The 25,192-nt window shown below is 36.7% G+C and overlaps 1 protein-coding gene across 9 annotated transcripts in view; it reads right to left on the reverse strand.

Moving 5' to 3' along the window:
- Positions 1-3,780: 3,780 nt before the first annotated feature.
- Positions 3,781-25,192, reverse strand: part of LOC122735893 (transformation/transcription domain associated protein) — a 152,901-nt gene continuing 131,489 nt past the window's right edge. For all 9 annotated transcript variants that reach the window (XM_043977760.1, XM_043977777.1, XM_043977768.1 and 6 more), the window contains 6 exons: positions 20,782-21,007; positions 19,520-19,737; positions 11,225-11,409; positions 8,150-8,353; positions 7,865-8,059; positions 3,781-5,082 (listed from right to left, as the gene is read on the reverse strand). In XM_043977760.1, coding sequence (XP_043833695.1) covers positions 4,798-5,082; positions 7,865-8,059; positions 8,150-8,353; positions 11,225-11,409; positions 19,520-19,737; positions 20,782-21,007 — 1,313 coding nt within the window. In that variant the 3' untranslated portion in view covers positions 3,781-4,797. The remainder of the gene's footprint in view (positions 5,083-7,864; positions 8,060-8,149; positions 8,354-11,224; positions 11,410-19,519; positions 19,738-20,781; positions 21,008-25,192) is intronic.

Below are 25,192 nucleotides of genomic sequence, written 5' to 3' on the forward strand. Positions count from 1 at the left end.
GCAATGAGGGTTAAGTGACTTGCCCAGGGTCACACAGCTAGTAAGTGTCAAGTGTCTGAGGTCAGATTTGAACTTAGGTCCTCCTGAATCCAGGGCTGGTTCTTTATCCACTCACCCACCTAGCTGCCCTTGTGCTCATATACTTTGATAACATCTATTGGAATATGGCTTTTGGTTTTATACACACACACATATATACATGTGTGTATATATTGGGTGTGGGGGTATGTGTGTATATACATACATACATACACACATACATATATATACACATACATACACACACATATATATATACACATACATACACACACACACATATATATATATATATGTGTATATATATATATAGTGTGTGTGTGATTTGAATTGTATATCTTGGCTACAATTCCCTTATCTAAGAAACTTTATTTAAAGATCTCCCCCCTTTACACCCCTCCCCACTTCCCCATTCAACTACTCTCCTTATTCTAGATTCATTAATTTTGTTTGTGTAGGAACTTTTCAATTTCATGTTTAAAATGATGTTTTATCTTTTGTAACCTCTTGCTTGGTTACAAATATAGCTCCTGTACCCATTTTGAATTTATTATATGGTATAATATGCTGGTCTAAGCCTAATTTCTGTCAGACTGCTTTCTAGTTTTTCTAGCAGTTCTTATCAAATAAGTTGTTTCCTAAATAATTTGTTTTCCAATTTATTGAACAGTGAGTTATTGAATTCCATTGTTATTAGATTGTCTGATGTATTGTCTAACCCATTCATAATTAATGCCATGAGTTAGGTTTATATTTCCTCCATTTGTCTCCAACACTAATCTTTTCTTAATTAGGATTGGGGGGAGGGGGTTTCTTCCTGTTGAGAGTACTTTGCCTTTTCAGTTAGTTTTGTTTAATCTACTTTAAGGTGAGATCTCATCCTTACAGCCTCTTTACATCTCACTTAAGCCCTCCTTCCCCATTTGTCATCCTTTCCCCTAATTTTAGAGTTGTAATTATTAATTCCTTTGTTTTATTTTACCGAACTTTCCCCTTGTTTCTCTGTTAAGTGCTTAAGTAAAACCTCACTTCTTTCCCTTTCCTTCAACTGCTTTTATTAGGTTCCCCCTCTACTTTTCTGTACTGTTTTCTACAAAAAGATCTTTCCCTGTTCTCATTCTCTTCCTTTTTGTGTATTCCATGCTTTTATTCTTTCATTCATGATCCTTATACTTATTAATCTTTTTTTAATCCCCATGTTATTCATGGGATTGAAGCTCCTAAAATAGTTCCTTCTTCTAACAATTTGTTATTGCCTTATAGATTTTACACCATCCACACCAAGCCCTTTGGTTCTCCTGCACACCTCATTCTTAGAAATATCATTTCCAGGGGGCAGCTAGGTGGCGCAGTGGATAAAGCACTGGCCCTGGAGTCAGGAGGACCTAAGTTCAAATCTGGCCTCAGACACTTGACACTTACTAACTGTGTGACCCTGGGCAAGTTACTTAACCCCAATTGTTCCCCGCCCCCCCCCCCCAAAAAAAAGTGAGAGAGAGAGAAAAGAAACATCACTTCCTGCAGGAGATAGAGGTTAGAAGTATTGCCCCACAGTAGAAATTCTCCAGTGTTCCTGATTGTGTGGTTTTTCTACCCCTGTGCACCTCATGAACATTTTCTTTTCTATTTTCCAAGGAATCTGAGTTCATGCCTTCTCATTCTTCTGAATGTTGGTTGCCCCTGGGGAACTTTGATTCCCCCTTCTCCTGAAGGATGCTGTCCCTCAGGGCTTAACCACTCTCAGGTGGCAGATCATGGCAAATCATGCCCATTTTAAAGTGTACATCTCTAATTACAGAAAAACATCTCTCTCCGTAGGAACATTCTTCAGTGGAACCCACTTCCACTACTGAATTGTCTCCCTTTCCCCTTATTTCAATCCCACCCTTTGCTGCTTCATCTTTTCTTCCATAGTCCCTTTTCTTCCCAAGAGAAAATAGTTCTTTTTGGGGCAGCTAGGTGGCACAGTGGATAGAGCACCAGCCCTGGATTCAGGAGGACCTGAGTTCAAATCCGGCCTCAGACACTTGACACTTACTAGCTGTGTGACCCTGGGCAAGTCACTTAACCCCAATTGCTTCACCAAAAAAAAAAAAAAAAAAAGAAAATAGTTCTTTTCCCTTCATTACCAATCATTTGATTAGGATACATGACATACTCCCTTCTATCCTCTTTTTTCTTCCCTCTTTTATACCCCACCCATTCTATAGTTTAGTCTCATATAAAACAGTGATTCACCTGTAGGCAGTGTTATGAAACAGTCTGTGGGGTTTCTAGCCTGTTCTCCCATCATCACTTTTATTTAAGTTCTATTTTTATGTTTAATCTCCTTGTATAGTTTTTAGAGAGAAACCTCTTAATGGCCCCTCTGTTATTTTGTTATTTTTTAAAACTATATGCATCTTTTTCCTAATTATTGTTCCTTTTTCCCCCTGCAGTAATTTATTTTGTTACTTGTGTTTTGTAGCTGGGGTAAGTGTAAAGCAAATAACCTGCTCACTTTTTTGTTGTTGCTGCTGCAGGAATGCTCAAATCTTGTGTGTGTGTGTGTGTGTGTGTGTGTGTGTGTGTGTTTAAAATTGATGATCTGCCTCAATTCTTACAATTGGAAAAAACGGAGGTGATTGATGATGATGATAATGAACCTACCTCCCAGGGTTGTTGTGAGGATTGAGATATTTATAAAATGACTAGCACGGTGCCTGGCACAGAGGGGCTTAATAAATTTGCCTTCTCTTGTTTCCTTTTCAGACTATACCCAATGGACATTGCATTATAAAAAACATCTTCCTATACATTGTTGCACGAATTTTGTGAACATATATAGATACCTATGTGTGAGAGTATATATGTCTACACATAAATATATACACCCATATGTAATAACAACTCACAACTGGTCCAAAATGTTCAGCCCACTTTGTTGCTAAGTTTAAATAAAGTGCCTTTTGCTGATGACTTTCATTCATTTTGCTAAATCATCATTCCATAAAGCACTAGAAGACAAAGACAATTTGAATTCATGATTCAGTTTTAAACTATTCTGGAATTTAAGCATGCTATACTTTTATTATACAGAAAATCAAGAACCCTCTAAGTAACAATGATCTTTGAGTCATAATTTAGGGTGCTGTCTAAAATCAACTATCCACCATCACCTTACCTCAGTTTCTTTTTTTTTTTTTTTTTTGCGGGGCAATGAGGGTTAAGTTGCCCAGGGTCACACAGCTAGTAAGTGTCAAGTGACTGATTTGAACTAAGGTCCTCCTGAATCCAGGGCCGGTGCTTTATCCACTGCCCCCATACCACATACTTTTTGATCTAGTGACACTGGTTTCCTGGATGTTCCACAAAAAAGACATTTCATCTCTCAATTCAGGGCATGTTCTCTTATTGTCCCCATTATTTGGAATGTTCTCTCTCCTCATTTCTTCGGTCTCTTGACTTCCTTTAAATCTCAACTAAAATTCCAAATCTTCTTAATTCTAGTGGCTTCCCTCTTCCATTTATTTCCTATTTATTCTGTATATATCATTTGTACATGTGTTTTCTTGTTGTTGCCCCCATTAGAATATGAGCTCCTTGAGGGCAGGAACTGTCTTTTACTGCTTTTTTTTGTATCACCATCACAAAGCACAGTGCCTGCCTGGCATACAGCAGTTACTTAATAAATGCTTAGTGACTGACTGCTGCCTGACTTTATGAAAACAACAGATTTAAACATTTACTAGATTCCACACATCATTTTACAAAATATTTATTCTGAAAAAAAATCACTCTGTACAAATTTAGATAGAACATTCTCAACACTTCAGGTTTATAAAAATGCTAACACAACATAAAAACTCAAGTAAACGTAAATCTTGTTTTTAAGTTAAAAAGAAAAATTGCTTTCTTAGAAGCAATTATGACAAGAGAAGTCTAGAAGTATCTTAAAATTCACCCCAAACAATCGGGAAGTTCATTTTCAAATTCTTATCATCCTGCTTTCTATCAGTTACATTCAAATACATAATGTCCAAAGGGATGGCATCTTCCCTATATTATCATAAAGCCCTGTTTATACATAATGTCAAACACTAAGCTAGATTTCCAAAACTGGTTATGCGTTCACTGTACATATAAAGTTGTGCTCAGAGAAAAGCCAGCACACTTTGTTCATAATTTTCTGCTTCCTTAACAAAAGAGGGTTTTCTATACACTTGTTACAAACATCTGTACAAACCAATATAGTTCGTGTAAGGTGGTGAGGGTGGTTCTGAAAGGATTACTATCTGACAGTACTGAATTAACAGTCCAAACTGTACATTCCTACAAAGGAAAGAAAACAATTTCACAAGGGAAATCCAGATGTGGAGAATTCTGGTTTCTTAAAAGGTATTAAAATGTTTACAGTAGATTTAAGATCTGCCATTCCTAATTGTCTAGCCATTATTGAGAGCAAAATCTCTAAAACTAAATTTCACCTAAGTATAACTTGTTGGCCCTCCCTTTCCCATCCCAACTCAGAGAAAGTTTTAAAAGCCATCTATCTCTGCATAATCAATCACTTCTTTTGTACATGACTATTTTAGGAAATGAATCGAAATCCAGTAAACCACAGGACTTCTGTAAACATGATTTGAAACTAACCAGGGAAAGAAATTAAAAAGTTAGTGACGGGGAAGCCAGAGTCTAAAAAGACCTCTTCACATTTTTCCTCCTAACATAATGCATGGCTCATAGTGCAAGCAGCAGAATAGCTGCTGACATTTCCAATTACAGCCAGGGATGCCAGGCAGGATCCATGCGGCACAGGTTATCTAGACTATTTGCAGCTGCTACAAGGGTGTTGACTTTGCTCTCTCCTCCTTCAAACTGAGCGAGGTTATGGAGTCGAGTCATGATAGCAGTCACAGCTTTTTGAACCAGTGAAACCAGCTGCTGGCTGTCCATGTTCTCAGGCTGCCCAGCTGCTGAGAGTGGAGAGGAGGTATCCTCTTGTGTTTTCTTGTGCCAAGCAATAATTTCATCCCGAAGCACTGTTTTCAGAATGCCATCAACCTATGGTAAAGAAAGAGAAAACTGGCTCATTATGTTTTAACTTGTAAGGGGCTAAAATTCTAGCTAGTCTGTCTAAAATATCTAATGAGTGGTCGCCAATAAATTATAAGCTTTAGCAAGAGTTTAGACGTTTAAGCATTTATTGAGGAGAATAAGAATTTGGTAAAGAGAAAGAGAAAGGCCTCGATTCATTTATCTATTAAAGGAAGAGCACATTTCTAGCTCCACTCTCTACCAGCATCCTGAGGAAAAAGAACGAGAGAGCCAGCCTCACCCCCTCTTCCTCCCACAAATTGAAAGAACCAGTAAAAGACAGTAACTTTCTAACTTCATCACAACCAGGTGTTCTCTCAGTATTGAAACACTGGGTGGCACAAGAATTTAGAACTTATGACTAACTGATAGCCTTAATAATCCTTGCTGGAAATAAGCAATTTCCTCTTCCAGATCCAGTTATTTGAAACCTCTTCAGAGCTTTCCCCCATAGTGTGGAAGAGGAGAGAGAACACTGATTGGGAATTAGAAAACCTGATCCTGCTGCTGCCTACTTACTACTTCTGTCAGTTAGCCTTTCCAAGCCAAACTTTCCTAAGCCATAAAATGGGAATATAGAGACTTGAACTAATTATCTCACAGGTAATTTTTGAAGAAAAGTGTTTTGTGAACTTCTTCTGAGCACCACAGAAACAAGCCTCCACAATAGTGAACTGTAGCATTTTCAACTGAGCTATGAAGCTAAAGCACCAACACAAATAGGTACACTGCCACACGTTTACATAGCTCTGTAATTTTGTATATTAATGCTTTCCTATGTCAGCAATGCAGAGAGGTATCTCATTACACTTGCGGGACTATGTGTGCACAAGATTAAATAAACCTCTCAAATGCTGCCCCCCCCCCGCCCCCCGACCTTTGCCCTTGTTTTTCTGACTTCCATCAAGACTCAACTGAAGTACCACTTTCTTCAGGGGGTTGTTCTCAGTCTTCCAGCTGCTAGTGCTTCCCTTGGAGACTCCCTTCCACTTTCCCATCTTGTGTATACAGAGTCAATCTACTCTCTACATGTCTTGTATGTACCTAATTATCTGCACACTGCCTCTTAAATTAGAATGTAAGCTCCCTGGGAACAGAGACTACTTTGGTCTTTCTTTGTAATGCCTACCACTGGGCACCCAGTAAGCACCTAGTAAATGCTTCTTGACTAGCATTTCCACATTTTGTGTCAAAAATATTTCAGAATGGAAATTAATATTTGCTACAAAGCAAATACATTTATTAACAGTAGACATGTATCATGTACAATGACTTACACTAGCTTGGAGTGACTGAAGTTTATTATTTCAAACTTCACCCACTACTCAATGGGAAACTACCTATAGTCATCCCAGCAAAATGAACAGGATCCATTTAAACTAATACAGGGCATTTCTCTAAGTTGTAATTTCCTTTTTCCCTATAAATGTGCAGAATCTGAACAACTTTTAAAGAAAAATTTGAGTTAAATGGTATTTTGAAGACTATCCCAGAGAATAAATGAAAACACAGAAGTTTCTACGTCTACTATGGCTAGAGAAAATGCTGCATGTTAATCTTTAAGCCTGCTCATCAACTGGCATTTAATTTAATGAACATTTTCCAATGTAAAAGAACTTAACATTCTTCCCACTTTCAGATTAGCCCCAATCTTACCCTATGCTTATTTTACTCCTGCCTATTCTTCTATTAGCCCTTTAAATCCATTCTACTTTGAGTACATTTCCCTACATTCTCTTCCATTTTTCACCCTTGGTGGACCCACTAGTCTCTCAAGTTTTTTCCTGGGGCTGCTTTGAGCTTTACCTGCTTTGAGCTTTACCTGCTTTCCTATTTATACATATCAGCTGTTTAAATTATGGCCTTAAAAACACTTTAGAATCACTCGCCACCTTGATCTTTCACGCTACACCCATGTAAAAACTGACAACCTTTGGTCCTTACTGTCATTTCTGCTAGTTCCAGAATACTTCCCCACTGCAAGCTGCCTGGCAATCCTTTCAATTGGCTATACCAAGCCTCCTTTCATCATACTTCCTACAGAGGCTGTTACAAACCATCTCAAAGGATCACAGATTTAGAGTGGGAAGGGACCTCAGAGACCATCTAATCCAAAGCCTTCCTTTTACAGATGAGGAAACTGAGGTCCACGGAGGTTAAGGGGCTTACTCAGATACGAAGTGTCAGAGGCAGGAGTTGAGCCTCAGTTCTCTGACTCTGTCTTTGGCTCTTTCCAATGTACCATTCAGTCTCCTCAAGCCTCTACCCTCTGATTCATCTCCATGCTAATTTTCCCCCCTAACTTTCTCACTCTCTGTAGATGATATTGATGGAAACCTCTAATGAGAACTCTTCTGTATGTGGCCTCTCCACTTCAACATTCTTCTACTTTTATCCATTCTCTCCTTCTGTCTCAGAGAAATAAATGTCCTTTCTTTCCAAGGCTCCTCCCTCTATATGATTCCTCCTTTGCCTTTTCTGAATATTTACTGTCATTAATCAACTTTTAATTTTAGGCTTTTGAAAAATCACCTAGTTGAATGTCTTAACATTCTTGGATCAAGTAAATTCTTAAACTTTCTCTTTCCACTGAACAACAAAAGCTAACTTTAAAAGAGACTGAAAAATCCTGTATTTTGTGTTATTGAAATGCTAGATTCCAGGCACAAGACATACATTTCAGATGTTTTCATTATGCAGCACCACTTTAACAAGATCACTTAGTAATTAATATCATAATGTTATTTACCTTAAAGTTTGGTTGTGCAAAACACCGGGCAACAGCAATCATGGAAGCAGTTAATGGGCCAGAGACCCCAATTGTGGTCAAGAATTCTGAAATGTTAGGTGTGAGGCGGAATGGAACAGGACGATTAGCATCCAGATCTCCAGTAGCATCGTTAATGTCAAATCGAAAATAGGCAACATTAAGTTTGCCAGTGTCCTAAATTTCAAAATGAGATCATTTTAGAAAGGTTTGTTTTTTAAAAATAATCATTCATTAAGTATATAAGTTTCATTTGCATCTAAGTACCTGTGCAATCTGTAGCATCTCTGGATTGAGTCTATTCAAATGAAATACAAATTCTGCAAAACCAATTAGCGCTAGCTGGATTGTGAACATCTTTCGGAAGGTCCAGTAATCAGTGGCATTGGGGAACGTATGCAAAGCCCACTCTCTTAGCATGCTTCGAGGTACCATATTGCTTTGAACTTCCTTGAGAATATCACGAAGGACCTAAATGAAAGGAAATGAAAATAAATCCATGCTATTTTAGATCAAATTACAAATAACAATCGAAAATTTATGAGTTAATAGAATTTTTTCTTCTTCAACTTAATTGGGAATCCTCTTCTAAAAGAGTTACATAAGAGTTTTCAGAAACTATGTTTTTATTTTTCAAGATCCTTTTATCTCCCGGAGGATGCACTGTCTAGAAGTAGGAAGTACCAGAGACACAGCAACACAATAGGTGCCTGGAGATCACAAAATGGCAAGATGGAAGTCGTTAATGGCCTTTCTGGCCTCAGGGATCTTCCAGCAGGCTCCATTCTCATTCTTTACCTGATTCACTAAGTGACTACTATATCTTACATCTTCAAAAGGCAAACCCTCATATTGTAATTCTCCATTTACTAAGACAAGTGCCAGTGATTTCTACGAACAAATGGGTATAAATTCCAAGTTATCAAACTGAACACTGACATACATAGAAATAGTCAGTTTCTTTCTCTATAAACATCAGAAAAGTTGAAGGGCTTTGGTGAAAACATTAATTGCAGGATGTGTGATATATTTTTTCCCAGGTATCTGAGGAAACATCTGAAAGCCACTATGGTACTTAACTACTGTAGAATATACCAACAAAATTAAGTGGAAATAAGAACAGTCAGAATTTCTCTTTATAGGAAAAGCTGCATAGCAATGACACTACTTCAATTAAAAGATTATTAAAGACAAAAAATTTCGTAACTTGAAGGATCTCTTTCTTCACAAACCAGAAACAGATGTTACATAACACTTCATGGGATGTTTTATACTAGAAAAATCTCAGATCTACCACAAATTCAGAAGACAAAAACTCATGCTGCTTTTATTCAATTGGAATAAAGTACTTTTAAGATGCTGATAGAACATATCAAATATAGATTGCTATTTTTGGTTGATCTGAAACACACAATTCAGAGAACTGGCAATTCTTTTTTGTTTTTGTTTTTTTGGTGAGGCAATTGGGGTTAAGTGACTTGCCCATGGTCACATAGCTAGTAAGTGTTAAGTGTCTGAGGCCGGATTTAAACTTAGGTCCTTCTGAATCCAAGGCCGGTGCTCTATCCACTGTGCCACCTACCTGCCCTGGCAATTCTTTATAAATCCATGGCTATATACTATTACTGATCAAATGTAGTTTCTATGGAATTATTCTGATGGAATTATTCTGATGAATAAATTTGCCAACTCAGATAATTTTCTACTAGATCAATTTCAGCTCCTAAATGCTTGGCACCAAAAAGAGTTATCTAGTTTAGTCTATAGTATCTACTGCAGGACCATTTGAATGTAGACATCTGGCAATCATGAATCATGCCACATGTCTCACTCTGTGACCCTGGAACAATCATTTTTTGCTTATTATCTATAAAGTAGGAAGGAAGCAGGAATAGAGGAAGTATCACTTCCTATTTCAAAGACTTTGACACAGCTTACAACTAGTAATCTAGGACCACCACAATTAAAGAGACAACACACTGAAAACAACAAAATACCCTTAACACCTACTGACCTCTCAAATGCTTTGGAGAATAAGTAAATAGCCACAACACCCTGGTAAAAACTAGCAAGATATGGAACATTAAACTCCACCTTAGTTGTTCCCTCCCTCCCCTTCAATCCTTAGCCAATGAAAACAGTAACAAAGCATGTCTTATACTCTAACAGTTTACCATTTAAATAGGTTGACAAAATGTGCGGTGCTCAACTATAAATATTTATTTATGCATAAAATACCTAGTTTCTACTTTATAAAAGACTAGATTAATCATGAAAAGTGCCAAGCACACAATCCTTTGCTCGGGGTATATGAACACATGGCCACAGATCAGATGAAATGGGTGGATGGGCATTTTGAAAATAAGCTTTCAAAGATCAAAGTCTTCTCTGTCATTTCCATGATGAAGTAGTCACTGTCAGAAACAGCAAGTGATAAAACTCATGAATTAATTTCCAAAGAGGAATGTGGAACGCCTCTTCTGGGATATCAGCAAGAAAAGAAAATACAACCATCCATTCTCAACAGCTTAAACATTCTTCACAAGACTGAAGAAAGCCGAACCAGATAATCTCTTTCTAGTTCTCCAATCCTCTGGGTACAAGGTTTTCTGTACAGAGAATGCCTTGGCAAGTATCATTTACTGACTATTTCAGAGACGTTGACAGTTTCCTGTTAACAACTTAGGACCACAGTAATTAAAGAGAACAACCCACTGATACAGGAGAGAAATCAACACAAGCTCTCCAAAGATCACAAGACGCCAATACCCCAAACTATTAGAGGTGGGAGTAATGGGGTTGAGAGAGAGAGAGAGAGAGAGAGAGAGAGAGAGAGAGGGAAGAAAGCAGAAAGGGGCATAGAGCACTGGATAGGAAATACTGCTTCTTAGATTTGAGGGGCAGGGAATCTTTATGAAGAGCCACCTAAGTGCATGCAGTAAAGGAAGGGGCATCTTGGACGGTTTCATTTATAAAGACAAACCTGTACTGGATGTGAAGGGAAAAGTGAACTAACAAACTGCACAACTCTCAGGATGCTAAGTTTCTAAAAGCAAATGCAGTTCTTTCAGGTTTCGAGTTTACTTATGTTAGTGTAATTACAGTTCACAAGCAGCCTCACCCATGTCAGCAGTCTTAGGTTACAATTCAGAATCTAATAAACTTACCTGAGATCTTAGGGCTCACCCTTAATGAATGTCACACTTGTTTAAAGCAGTTATTTTTAATGGAGGAAAGAACAAATGGGCAATCAGCACAATGAATATGGCACAGAAAACACAGAAGTCGTATGTGGAGCCCTCAAGAGGCAAGTGTGAATATGACTAATCACTGCTTCAGTACCTGATGGCTGGCTTGAGTACCCCGAGCTTGCACTGTCGCCAGTCTGTCATAGTAGCGAGAAATAGGGTTGTCATGTTCAATGCCCTTCTTGGCACAACGCTGCTTGTATATCTCCACAAGGGAAAGAGAAGAGGGATTGTCTTCAACAAGACGCATCTGTGGAGAGACTGCCACAACTCGAGGCACTAGTGGGGAAAGAAAATAAACAGGAGAGAAAAAATGGGTCATGGTATTAAAACTTAAAGAAAACTTCATTAATATGCCAGATATGGATCTAGATGCATACTTTAAAAGGGGTAAATTCTCCAATCTTTATAGTAAGATTTAAAGTATCTAGATAAAGAAATAAAAAGAATGTGATTCAAACTTATCGATTATTCAAAAAGGAATCTTGGAATGAGATATGGTCCCAAAGATAGGCTTTTCCATAAGCAACATCATATTAGTCTGTTTTCTTTTTGAAAAAAATCTGACCCCACCCACCCCAAAAAGAACCAATAACTTATGAGACTATGTATTTGTTTTTTTTTTTTTAAGTGAGGCAATTGCGGTTAAGCGACTTGCCCAGGGTCACACAGTTAGTAAGTGTTAAGTGTCTGAGGCCGGATTTGAACTCAGGTACTCCTGACTCCAGGGCTGGTGCTCTATCCACTACGCCACCTAACTGCCCCAAGACTATGTATTTGTAGTATCTTCTTAAAATCCAACTTCATCATAAAGAAAGAAAAAACAAGTCTCCGAAAGTGACTTTTTCTCTTAAAATAAAAATAAAATTAATAATGGACTTTTGTTCTTAAAATAAATTAGAAAAAAAATCCAATGAGTCATAATTACTATCTACAAAAAATGCTGCAAATCCTGATGAAGAGGAAAAACAAACCCTTTATGACAGAAGATTGTTTCCATCTATACTTAGATAATGGCTCTAAATGCAATATACCTGGATACCGTGCTGATTTTCTACAGTATAAAGCAATCAAAATTCTATATTTTGCTTTAGTTCTAAAATCGGCTGAAAGTCTTCTGAAGGTAATCTGATTTGGCTTTCCTGAACTAAATACATTCTTGAATCTTTTCTAGTAGCTAATGCTATTTACATCAACTAAAGAATTTAGGGGAGTGGAAAAGAGCACAATGCAGGAAATAATAAAGCTGTCCTCCAGTTCCACTTCTACCACTAACCAACTGCATGAGCTGGGACAAGTTGCTGGCTTTAGTTTCCCCATATGTATGAGAAGGACCTCTAAGGCCCCATCTGGTTCTAAGAATTTATGATTTTATGATAATATAGGTAGATGATAATCCATTTATTTATTAGTAATTACTTGTGTTTTCCAATCTAGTATTTGGGGAACTGATTTATTATGCAAAAACGTAGTTGACAGCATAGGCAGAAACATTTTTAATAAACCAAGTCTTCTATTTTCCTCAGTTTGGCCATCTTTTGACTGCACAGGTAAGGATGATAATACTGTGCACATGGAGGGTTTGTTGTTTTTTTATAAAGAATAAAACAATGGGGAAGGAAATTTCATAAGCATAAGAACACAAATAAGTTTGGCAAATGTGCTGTAATAGCGAGTTAGACTGATCACAGAAATACCTGCTAGTATTTTGGGAAGTCAGTAGCTATCATCAAATCCATTCTTTTTTTCCCCTTTAGTTTATGGTAGCCCATTTTTATGTCTATCCTTGTGCTTAAGTCTGGTATGGAATTATGTCAATACAGATCCTAACGAACCGAGACCCGTGGCAGTTAAGACACAGTGATTAACCCGTTCTATCGGATCTTTCCATTACCTTTTTGTGGCTTCAACATTAACACAGACCTTAAATTTTTTTTTAATACTCTTAAGGGTAGACTTAGGCCATTTAATTTGATGCTATTGATGAATGTATCCATATAGAAAATAAACAGGTTAATTCTAGGTTTGTTATTAGATTTATGTTAACGTATTTTCTAAACTATAAAGTATTATACAAATGTCCACTTTATTATATCATATGAATGTTAAAAAGTTTATGTTCCGTGAGCAGCTAGGTGGCGCAGTGGATAAAGCACTGGCCCTGGATTCAGGAGAACCTGAGTTCAAATCCAGCCTCAGACAGTTGACACTTACTAGCTGTGTGACCCTGGGCAAGTCACTTAACCCTCACTGCCCCACAAAAAAGAAAAAGAAAAAAAGAATGAAAGAAAAAGTTTATGTTCCACTAATATTTATCACCAAGTATTATGGTTAAATTTCCAATTAGAGAAGGAACTGAAAATTATTTTTGATCTCTACAGCTATTTTAAATTAATTTCTTATTTTGGATTGAACTTGAGCAATGCCAATTTCTGATTGTGATGGAAAATTACAAGTTTTAGCAGGCTAGTCAAATTTTAAGCTGAGCAGAGGGCCAAGATGGTTTTAGTTTTAGTGTTTGGAAGAAATACAGGTCTTCATATATGTATTAAATGTTCCTCAATGAACTTTATGACTTGCTGAAATCTGGATGTAGCTAATGACTACTTTCCCATCCATAAAGGCCTCTCACTTTTTTTTTTTAAGTGAGGCAATTGGGGTTAAGTGACTTGCCCAGGGTCACACAGCTAGTAAGTGTTGTGTCTGCGACCGGATTTGAACCCAGGTACTCCTGACTCCAGGGCCAGTGCTCTATCCACTGCACCACCTAGCTGCCCCAAGGCCTCTCACATTTTTAACCACGTCAGGGAGAGTGAGGTATAAGAAGGAATTTTTTAATAAAGAGCCTATATCCAGAGGAACCTCTTCCAATTCCACTGCATCAACTATTTTAACCCTCCCAAATCTAAAATGTTTCTGAATTGCTCGGTACAAGCAATGACTGATACAGCTTCATTTTATAACAAGATAGCTAGTGTGGCATACTGGATAGCACTGGCCTTGACACCAAGACATTCTACCTCTGACAAATATGGGACGTCTGACCCTGGGCTGGTCACTTAATTTCTCTAAGTGCTCTGGGCAATTTTTTAAGACTAATATATTGCACTAGACTAAGAAGAGAAGTGGTTGATAGGTGATAAAAACAAAAACAAAAACCTTTGTATCAATAGTCTTTGATGACAGTCTGATATGCAAGATACATAGGAAATGAATGTAAATGCTGAAAACCAAACTCTAGTCCACAAAAGTAGTTAAAGGATATGACCAAAAAATTCCTCACCCAGGAGTTCGCTAAATGAATGAAATCATGGATCCAGTCCTTATATCTATTTTGTGACAGCAATGGTCATTTATTCCTGCATATACAAATACCAGAATGACTAGGATCAATCAATAAAACTGGGGTTAAGTTGTTTTCACCACTATTGGTTAATTTGTTTTCTAACACAAGTGCCAGATTTCATGTCAAATACATTTTGTTGCTCTCTTTTGTGTTTTAAAGAATGGCTACACATCAATCAATAAACATTTCTTAAGTACCTACTATGTGCCAGGCACTGTATTAAGAGCTGGGGATATGAAAAAAATTTTTTTAAAAAAAGCAAAGGAGTCTTGGCCCTCGAGAAGTTTACAATCTAATTGGGGAGACAGCATTCAAATAAATATATATGAACAAGGTTTATACAGGATATATAAGAAATAACAAAGAGAAGGCACTGGAATTAAGAGTTGGAATGGAGAGAGAGCATCCCAGACATGGAGGACAGCCAAAGAAAATTTCCACAGTGGATAAAGCACCAGCCCTGGATTCAGGGGGACCTGAGTTCAAATACGGACTCAGACACTTTGACATTTACTAGCTGTGTGACCCTGTGCAAGTCACTTAACCCTCAGTGCCCCACAAAAACAAAAACAGAAAACAAACAAAAAAAGAAAATTTCCAGAGCTAGTAGATGGAGGGTCTTTTTTTGTGAAAGAGCCAGAAATCCAGTGTCACTGGATCAAAGAATATGTACAGGAGATTAAGGTTTAAGAAGACTGGAAAGGGAAGAGGGGCCAGGTTATACAGGGCTTTGAATGCCAATCAGAGGATTTTGTTATTTGATCCTGGAGGTAATCAGGGAGTCACTAGAGTTTATTGTGTATGGGAGCTGACATGATCAGACATACACTTTAGGAAAATCACTTGGATGACCAAATAGAGGACATACTGGAGCGGGAAGAGACATGAGGCAGGCAGCTCCATCTGCAGGCTATTACAATGGGCATGAGATGATGAGGACCTGCACCAGAGTGGTGGCAGAGGAGAGAAGGGGACATATTTGAAAGACGTTACAAACATGAAATCAACAGGCCTTGGTAACAGTTTGTTTGGACATGAGAGTTGAGACCAGGGTGACTCCTATGATGTGAGTCGTAAGAACTGGGAGAATGGTATTGCCTTCTATGACAATAAGTATTTTAAAATAGAATCCAAAAGTCATGACTACTTCAATGACTGTTTTTAGGGGCTGTTGGTGAGAAGTCAAGAATTTCAAGGATCATTCAAGCACAGATGAAAGCAGAGTTTAAAATGAAAAATAAAGCCAAGAGCTGAGAAATGATCACTGAAAAAATAATCTAATTAACCCAAACCAAAAAGGCCCTGACAGCTGAAGGGACTGTTAATGATTCTTCTAGAGTGGAGCACAAGCTTCCTTAAGTTGAAACAACAGTGAGAAGACCAGTTAAAAACCCAAACATAAAACCCAGCTTCTAATTTGCTATTAAGAAAAAAATGCTTGTCATGAGCAAGAATAGAATACTAAAGATTGGAAAAAAGGAAATTTTTCCTTATATGACTTACTTTTCATTCAAGGCTACACCAAAACAGTTTCAGAATTAGTTTAGTTGAGCCGTCATCAAAATGTACAACATCCACCTAAAAATGTTTGGGGATTTTTTAAAAATTTCTGAGGATTCAGAAATCTTGACCCCATGAAGAAAATGAAGAACTCTGATAAAAATATATTGATATGCTGAGATCTAGAAATGTTCTATCTAAAGTGATAAGTGTGGTTTTGTGACAAAGAATTAAGGAATGTGTCAAATCTAGTGAAACCAAATCCAAATTGTGTAAAACACATGATTACAGTAAGCATATTGTTGCATATGGAGTTTAGAAATACAAGAAATTATAGTCTATTGACCAAGCCAACACACTTATTTTACTTCCCAGTTAATGTTCACAACACTGTAAATCTCTTATCTTCAGACTTTCTCACAAAGTGCAGAATTTCTAGTTGCCAGCTACACACCTCCACCTGGGAATTCTGCAGACTTCTCAAACTCAAGATTTCAGCTATATGCACAGTAGACAGAAAGCTGAGACCAAATCAGGAAGAGTTAAAATCCATCCTCAGACAATTAATAGCTGGTTAGATACTGGGCAAAGTTACCTTTGTCTTAGTTTCCTCATCTGTAGAAAGGGGATGATAATAGTGCCTACTTCACAGGGTTGTTGTGAAGATCAAATGAGTGAATTATAAAGCACTTAGTACATTGCCTGGCACATATAAGTGCTTAATAAATGTTTTTCTTCCTTTCTAAAACTGAATTTATGAAATTATACCCAAAACTCTTCTCCCCTTTCTTTTCCCTTTGTTTTGGAGGGTGGTGGTGCTCAACCTAAATCAAAATGTTGTTAGGAAAAAAGCACTTTACAAACCTCAGGCACTACATAAATGAAAGCCATTAATATGAAAGAATAATAACTCTAAATACTGGCATTATACTTCAATAAATGCTCAATCTCACTGAGGAGACAGTCATTCAAATGTACAGATCACAATCAATCCATGCTTTCTGATCCTTTGGGATTCTTGTTCAGATCCTTCCAAAAATTCTTCACATGATCTAGCCAACACCTTGTAGTTTATTCATGCCTACATCCTGGACTCTTCCCAAGTTATATTTATTCTCTTTATCTTTATTCCGTATATGCTAATATGTACATGTTGCATCCTCCATTAGAATGTAAGCTTCTTTTTTTTTTTTGGCGGGACAATGACGGTTAAGTGACTTGCCCAGGGTCTCACAGCTAGGAAGTGCCAAGTGTCTGAGGTCGGATTTGAACTCAGGTCCTCCTGAATCCAGGGCCAGTGCTTTATCCACTGCACCACCTAGCTGCCCCTGAATGTAAGCTTCTTGAAAGTAGGGACTGCTTCTTCATTTTATACAAATAGTGACTGGCACATAGTAGGTACTCAATAAACATTTGTTCATATTGTTTTGATGTTTTGCTAGCTGCAGTACTATCCTTGTTAGCCTTCATTTGTGCAATATGACCAATAAAAACAGCTAGTTAGAAAAATACAGAATGATGTTCCCTTTTTTGGCCTGCTGTCCTTTTTCTAAATTTCATCAATAAATGCCCTTGGGATGATTTAGGTTAGCTGGATATTGAGACCCAAGTTTTCTACAGACTCATTTTTCATAGGATCATAGATTCAGAGCTAGAAGGCACCTTAGAGATATAACCCATTCATTTTACAGATAAAGAAAGTGAGGCAGAGAAAATAGAAGTAACTTTTCCAAGGTCACACAGGCAGTGTCAGAGCCAAGGTGTTCCTTTCAATGCTCTTCCCTGTTTTGTGAGGCAACATTGCTCATCTTCCAATTTCTGAATGAGTTCTTATTTAAACTGATATTGCTTTTAGGTACCATGTCTCTGCATGAAAAATAAGTATTTTGCTAGCTGAGGTGATTTCTAAGTTCTGTTTGTGTTAACTTAAAAAAAAATATTGTATTGATGTTTTCTTTTTTAAAAAATTATTGTCACATTCCAATGACTCCCCCATGAAAGAAATTAATATTATACCATTATATTAATAGCTAATTATTAATTTGTGATCCACCCTTTTCCTTTTATTTTTGCTTAAATCCAACTGCTGAAAAAGGTCAGTTAACCTCTGAAGGGCATGGCTGAGATTTGCTTCCTAGCTCTCATGGTACATGCTTCTTGGTTGGGTGGGACCCTAGCCAACTGGGAGAGGACCAAATTTTATTCAATGTATAAAAAGAATTCAGTCTAGGCAAGCACCCCTTTCCTAGTAAGTCATCCTTCCATTTTCTGCAATATCCATGCTTCCTGGCTCAATTTCTAGTATGAATGCCAATGCTGCTATGATTCAGTTTCTCTAATATGTCAATCAGCTGGTTTTTGGAGAGGGAGTTCACATTTGGAGTACTTCAGAAATAAATGTTTACAGACAGTAGAAAAACTGTGCAACTCTTAGTGGCTTCAGCCCTCTTTTCCAACATCTGGCTACCATTATTATAGAGGTAAAAGAGTCACAAAGGAGTGAGAATAATTTTCTATCATTTTTTCATGGGTTGCTATAGCTAATATAACACATATGATGTAATTATACATAATAAATCTATCTACCTACCTACCTATCACCATCTAATGGTAAATCCATTGCTGGAGAAGCTCTGTACTTAGCTAGCCTTACTGTCAGAGTACAAAGTCAATTTATTATCAGAGCCACGAACACTTGTACCCACAACTGGCCATGAGAGTAGGTAACTTTGTTAGGAATGGCCATTAACAAATCAAATTTTCTTTGAATTTTATTTTACATCGTCCTTGTAGACTTGATTTTGTATTTCACCCCAGGAAACCAAGCTTAGGTAACATTTCCTTATAATCAAGGCATAAGGACCTACTTAGAACTAAAGCCTAAAATCAGTCACAGTTTCAATTTGACAATGGTGCTTCTCTACTCCAGAAAGCTGACCTGTCTTACCCCTAATACAACTCTAATGTAAAATCACATGAAGTAGGAATGACAATTCATAATATTTAATATCACAGGGATTAAGTAGTCCTTTCGCAGTTTGTTGTTGTTTTTTTTGTTTTGTTTTGGTGAGGCAATTGGGGTTAAGTGACTTGCCTAGGGTCACACAGCTAGTAAGTGTTAAGTGTCTGAGGTCGGATTTGAACTCAGGTCCTCCTGACTCCAGGGCCAGTGCTCTATCCACTGCGCCACCTAGCTGCCCCTGCAGTTGTTTTGTAAATGACACATTTCTTTCAATGCACAGAATTGTAGTGCAGGAAGAGATCTAGAACTCATCTAACTCCCTCAGGTTATAAAGGTAATTGAAATTCAGAGTTAAGGTAGGACAGTTAAGGTACTATTTATCAACATTTTCAAGATATGAACAAAGTATCAGTGTCTATTTTAAGGCACTACTTTTTGGAAGGAAAAGTTACTTCAATTTATTTAAGAAGGTGGCATTCATTTGGGGAATCCCCTTCTTCAGATAAATTCTGATTGCTGTCATATAACTCACAAAAACAAGCATGAGCAATAAGTTGTTTTGGGCCCCTTTATCCCAATACCTGTGAAAAACAAGTGCCTTTTTGTTGTTTCTTTTCTCTTCTCTAAACAGGGATTCAGAAGGCGAAGAAGTTGTAAAACCCGCTCTTCTCTTCGAGACTCTGTCAGGCAAGCATCATTCATGACAAGATATGGGTAAATCTTCCCATTATGCCCACGGATATAGAGTCTTCTGGCTGCAGTGTTGTGCTTCTGTACTATCTCTACCCGGGGCATAAATCTACCAAAAGAAAAGAAAAATATATAAAGTTCCCTACACAGGATTTCATTTCTTCTTCACTGAAGAAAAAGCAGGATTTTAGATTCATGTAGTACCTAGAGGTTCTATACCATGAACAAAAGCAAAACAAATTGAGGTCTAGGGAGCCAGTGGGATGAGTGACTGGCAGAAGTAACAAAATCATTACAGATTCCCTGGTTCTTTGATGGGTAATCCTGATACAAAGGAAAAGCTCTAGCAGTAAACCAGGAATACCTTCCTCTTTATGGCTTCTTCCAGTTCAACCTTAATATCATTGAGGAAAGCTGTCCTTCATTCAGCTGCCACAGCATTAGCCATGGAAAGAGTAAAAAGGCAGGATTATTTTAAGATAGAAAGGTAGAAATGTCGATGACTCTAGGTGTCCTCTGATTAATCCTAAACCAGAAGGGGTTCAGCCATAGCCACAGTTGTACCTAAGTGAGGAATTGCTTATTTTAGGTCAGGGTGAAAAAGAACCATGAGATTTGTCTCTTGGCTTCAGTAAATAGTTTCCAAAGATAGAATGTACTGATTAGAAAGCAATTAGGAGTATAGAGTATAGGCTGTGGTTAAATACTGCTAATAAGACATAAAGCCTGCTTGAGATTATAGTGTGCATTTTAGCTACCATGTAGGGGATGGGGTGAAACATCACTTTTTTTCTCTTCTACGTTCTCTCCTCTACCCCCAGAACAGTCCAATGTAGAGATTGAATGGTGGGAGGGGCAGAGGATGAAGGCAGGGCTAGTAAGATAAAGTATCTTGAGGGAAAGGTAGGGGAGAAAAGTGAATTTTTATGTACAGTATAGTGGATTAAGAAAGACTCTTCCAAATCATTACACTTAAAACTAGATGCTACATATGAAAGTAAAGAAGCACCTCAATCATTTTCAAATTTAATTTAAAATATATTGATATAAAAGTACAGACTAGAAAACACTACGTTACATTACCAAATATACATTCATATCTTATGTATTTCTACATGTTATATTGTTATAATTGTCCTAGTATTAGCCTTACCTTGCAATTTTGATATAGTAATGTGTTGGCTTTGGCATTAGGAACTCTCCAGGGATTTCTACTTCAGCAGTTTGTGCAGAGAAATTACTTAGGAAACGACACTTTTCTTCTATGAGAAAGAACTTGGGAAGTTGCTTGGTTTTAGCCTCCAGTATTTTGATCCATTTTTTCAACTTAGAGATAAGATTGTGAAGCTTCATTGATCCAGGAACACTGAAGTCAAAATCTTCAAAAATAAATGACATGATAAATACATTTTTAAATTTCTACGAAAGAACGAAGCTAGTGCTTATTTCCAAAAGGAAAGAACCATTAATTCGCTACCTACAGGGCCTTAGGATCACAGAATTTTGAAATTGAGAGACCTTGGAGATCATCTAGACTAACCTCTCATTTAAAAGATCAAGAAAAAGTGAGGGCCAGAGAAATCAAATTATTAATACAAGATTATACACAAGTTAATGGGCAGTCTCCTGAAAAGATGTTTAAAATCTCTCTTTACAAAAAAAATAGTAAATTTAATATTTAAAAGAAGACAAAAATAATAGCTTGAGATTTGATAAAAGACAATACTCATGTTAAATATACATAAACACATATACAAAATAAGAACAGAAGTATCTTTCTATACTATGATAAAACATGTTTGAAACTATCCATAACTACAGGCAAGAGAAAAATCTGAAAAGCATTCCTATAAAAAATAATTGTCTAAATGGGATGTCCACTCTCATTACTCCTATTTAACAAAGGTTTATGACACATAATTGGCACAAAATAAATGCTCAGTGACTAACTTTATAAATCTTAGAAGTAACAAGCCAAATTCACAGAGAAGTTGAAATATTTCTATTTGTAGATGACATAACTGTAGACATAAAAAATACAAGATAATAAACAACAGTAAATTGATCCAACAACTGTAATAAAGTAGGATATAAACCCAACAAAAACCGCCTGCATTTGATCACTGAAAATCAAGATGAAGTGATAAAAAACTGTCTTCACTTTCAATAATGACAAAATGTAACAAATACTTGGGCATTAATCTATCACAGGAAACTAGCCAAAAGAAAACTTCAAAAATATTTCAAATCAAAGAACTGAAATCGAAGGATATGCTCTTCTCATAATGAGATGGAATGTATAAAAGTCAGTATTTCCCAAATCAACTTTAATCAACCTTCCCCTACTGACATAGAGTAGCACATTCTCTGTAATTATTCGCTTTAAGAAAACTGTCTAGAGCAATGAAAGCATATAAATGATTTGCCCATAGTCACATATTCAGAACACTTCTACTGAGTCAAAGGCAGGTCTTAAACCCTAGAAAGCTATAACAAAATTCATACAGAAAAATAGATATGCATAAATACTAAGAACCATGAAAAGGAAACAGTAGGCAAGAGGGCCTAGTACTGCAAAATACCAAATGTATGATATGATTTTGACATAAAGTAACATCATGAAGAAAATGGAAGAATTATTTGTTCTATTTATGGTTAGGGGAAGAATTCAGGATCAAATAAGAAACAGAGTTTCATGGGAGGTAAAATGGACAATTCTGACAACACAAAATTAAAAAGATTTTGCAAAAAACCAATGTAGATAAAATGTCACAGAAGAGAGGTAGGAAATTAGGAAAAATCTTTCAGCAAGTTTCTTGGATAAAAGGTCTCATTTCTAAATATATAGTGAACAGATTCTAGTAAGAGACATTCCCCAATTGATAAATGGCCAAAGGATAGGAATAGGCACTTTTCAGAGAGAAAACAAAGTTATCAACAGCCATATGAAAAAAAATGGTCTAAGTCACTAATAATTAGAGATATGCAAATTAAAACAACTCTAAGGTATCACCTTACAGCCATCAGATTGTCAAAGTTGACATAAAAGGAAATGACAAATGCTTGAGGGGTTGTGGGAAAACAAATGCGCTAATGCACTATTGATGGAGCTGTGAATGCATCTAGCCATTCTGGAAAGCAATTCAGAAATACACACAAGAAGCTATCAAACTGTGCATATTGCTGACCCAATGATATCACTCTTAGGTATATACCTCAAAGAGATCAAAGAAAGAGGAAAAGGATCATATGTACAAAAATATTTATAGCAACTATTTTTGTGGGAGCAAAGAATTGAAAACTCAGGGGTGCTCATACCTGAAAGGAGGTAAATAAATGGCACAGTGTTATAAAGTGCTGAGCCTAAGGTCAAGAAGATGTGAGTTCAAACCCAACTTCAGACACTTACTAGACATTTAACCTGTTCACCTCAGCTTCCTCAACTATAAAATGGAAAGAGAATACCTCTAAAATTAAAAGAAAAAGAAAAGGTAAAAATATTTGGAATATTATTTAAGACAAAGAAGTAGATGTACTTTAATGAACAGAGGTCTGGCATAGGAGTCAGAAAGACTTGGATTTAAATCTAATTTTGACACATTAGCTTCATTAAGATGAGTAAGTCTCTAACTTTTCAGTATTTCTGGCAATTAAATTTGTTAAGATTTTAAGTTACAGACAGTTACTGTTCTGAACTGGTAACACTTCTTAACACTGATGAAATCATGAGTATTAACTGTCCCCAACCCTTTCAAATGAAGGTCTAACATAAAGAATCTATAAGTAACAAGTACATATAAAGAGTAATAACAAACTGACCAACTGAACAAAGGTCAAAGGACTTAGACAATTTATGAAGGAAGAAATATCTACTATTAATAACCACGGGAAATGATGATATGCAAATGCTTCAACAGTACTGAGAAATGTAAATATAAGACAACTTGAAAATACCAACTAAACCCACAAAAAAGGGCAAAATAAGTTTTAAAAAGACAGTATTGGCAAAGCTGTGGTTTTAACAGACATTCTAATATCTTGTTCCTGAGACTGATGATTGTTAGCAAACACTCTGGAGAGCATCAAAGCAATAAACATTAAGAAGCACAAACATGATCAAACTTTTGAACCCAATGACTAAACTGCTAGAGTATTCCCAAAACAACTTAAAATGGAAAAAAAAGAGTATCCACAAGTAAAACATTTTCATTGCGGCTTTAATTATAAAAGTAAAAAAGAAAAATAGAAACAAGCTGTTTAATAATGGAGGATGACTGAAAAGACAAAAGTTTGGTTCTGCTTTGTTGAAAGACCAAGGGTCTGGGATAAGATTTTTCTCTCTCTCTTTTTTTTTTTTTGCAGGCAATAGGGGATTAAGTGACTTGCCCAGGGTCACACAGCTAGTAAGTGTCAAGTGTCTGAGGCCAGATTTGAACTCAGGTACTCCTGAATCCAGGGCCAGTGCTTTAACCACTGCGCCATCTAGCTGCCCCAATTTTTCTCTTTTTTTAAACTTATTTTGGTTGATAGTTATTGAGTTTAAAATAAAATCTTTTAAAATAGGACATCAAAATACATGCAAATGAGGGGCAGTTAGGTGGTGCAGTGGATAAAGCACCAGCCCTGGATTCAGGAAGACCTGAGTTCAAGTGTGGCCTCAGACACTTGCCACTAGCTGTGTGAACCTGGGCAAGTCACTTAACCCTCATTGCCCTGAAAAAAAAAAAAAAACCAAAACAAAAAACCATGCAAATGGTCTATGGATAGCAACCTAATATTCAGATTTCAAGTCTAAATAAAGGAGTAAGAAATAATATAAATAGCATGGAAATTTAAAAGACCATAGAGATTCATCCATAAAATAATACAACAAATGGACTTCCTACTATAGATACTGCTTAGCATTCATAAGCCATAGTACTCTGTCCTTTATCCATGAGAAGGCAAGCAAATGTTTCTATGAAAGTTTTATAAAGCTAATCTTACCATAATGTGAAATCTTAACATACATGATGCTGTTTTTGAACAAATGTGTAAGCCATTATGATGATTATTTTCTAAATTAACAAAATATACAATTCTTTCATTTAGGTCGGAGGAAAAAACATCAAGATAATTTTTATCAAACACAAATGAGGGTGGATTGAGATTAAGTGTACTAAGAAAAATAGGAACCTAAGTACACTTACAAGATAAACGAACAAATGGCACCTCTCTCTCTCTCTCTCACACACACACACACACACACACACACACACACACACACACACACCCCTGACTATATATTTTTTATAAAGGTCAGTTCATTTATGGTTTTCTTCAGAAAGCGGCCTAAACTGAGTTTTTCTGGTTTCCATGAAGAAGCCTCACAGAAATTCTAACCCCTGGTCATGCTTACTCTTCTCAAACTGCTTATGTGCACTGTGCATTAACGGAAGAAAGTAGAACTGAATGTAATTTTCAAATTTCATAATAAAAGCCCATTACAAAATACCTCACAACATCAAGGACTTAATTCTAATAAGGCACAAATCTGCCTCTCATGGGAAGAAAAGCAGTAAGAC

The sequence above is a fragment of the Dromiciops gliroides genome, chromosome 1 (assembly GCF_019393635.1).
Source record: "Dromiciops gliroides isolate mDroGli1 chromosome 1, mDroGli1.pri, whole genome shotgun sequence".
In the NCBI taxonomy this organism is placed as follows: domain Eukaryota; kingdom Metazoa; phylum Chordata; class Mammalia; order Microbiotheria; family Microbiotheriidae; genus Dromiciops; species Dromiciops gliroides.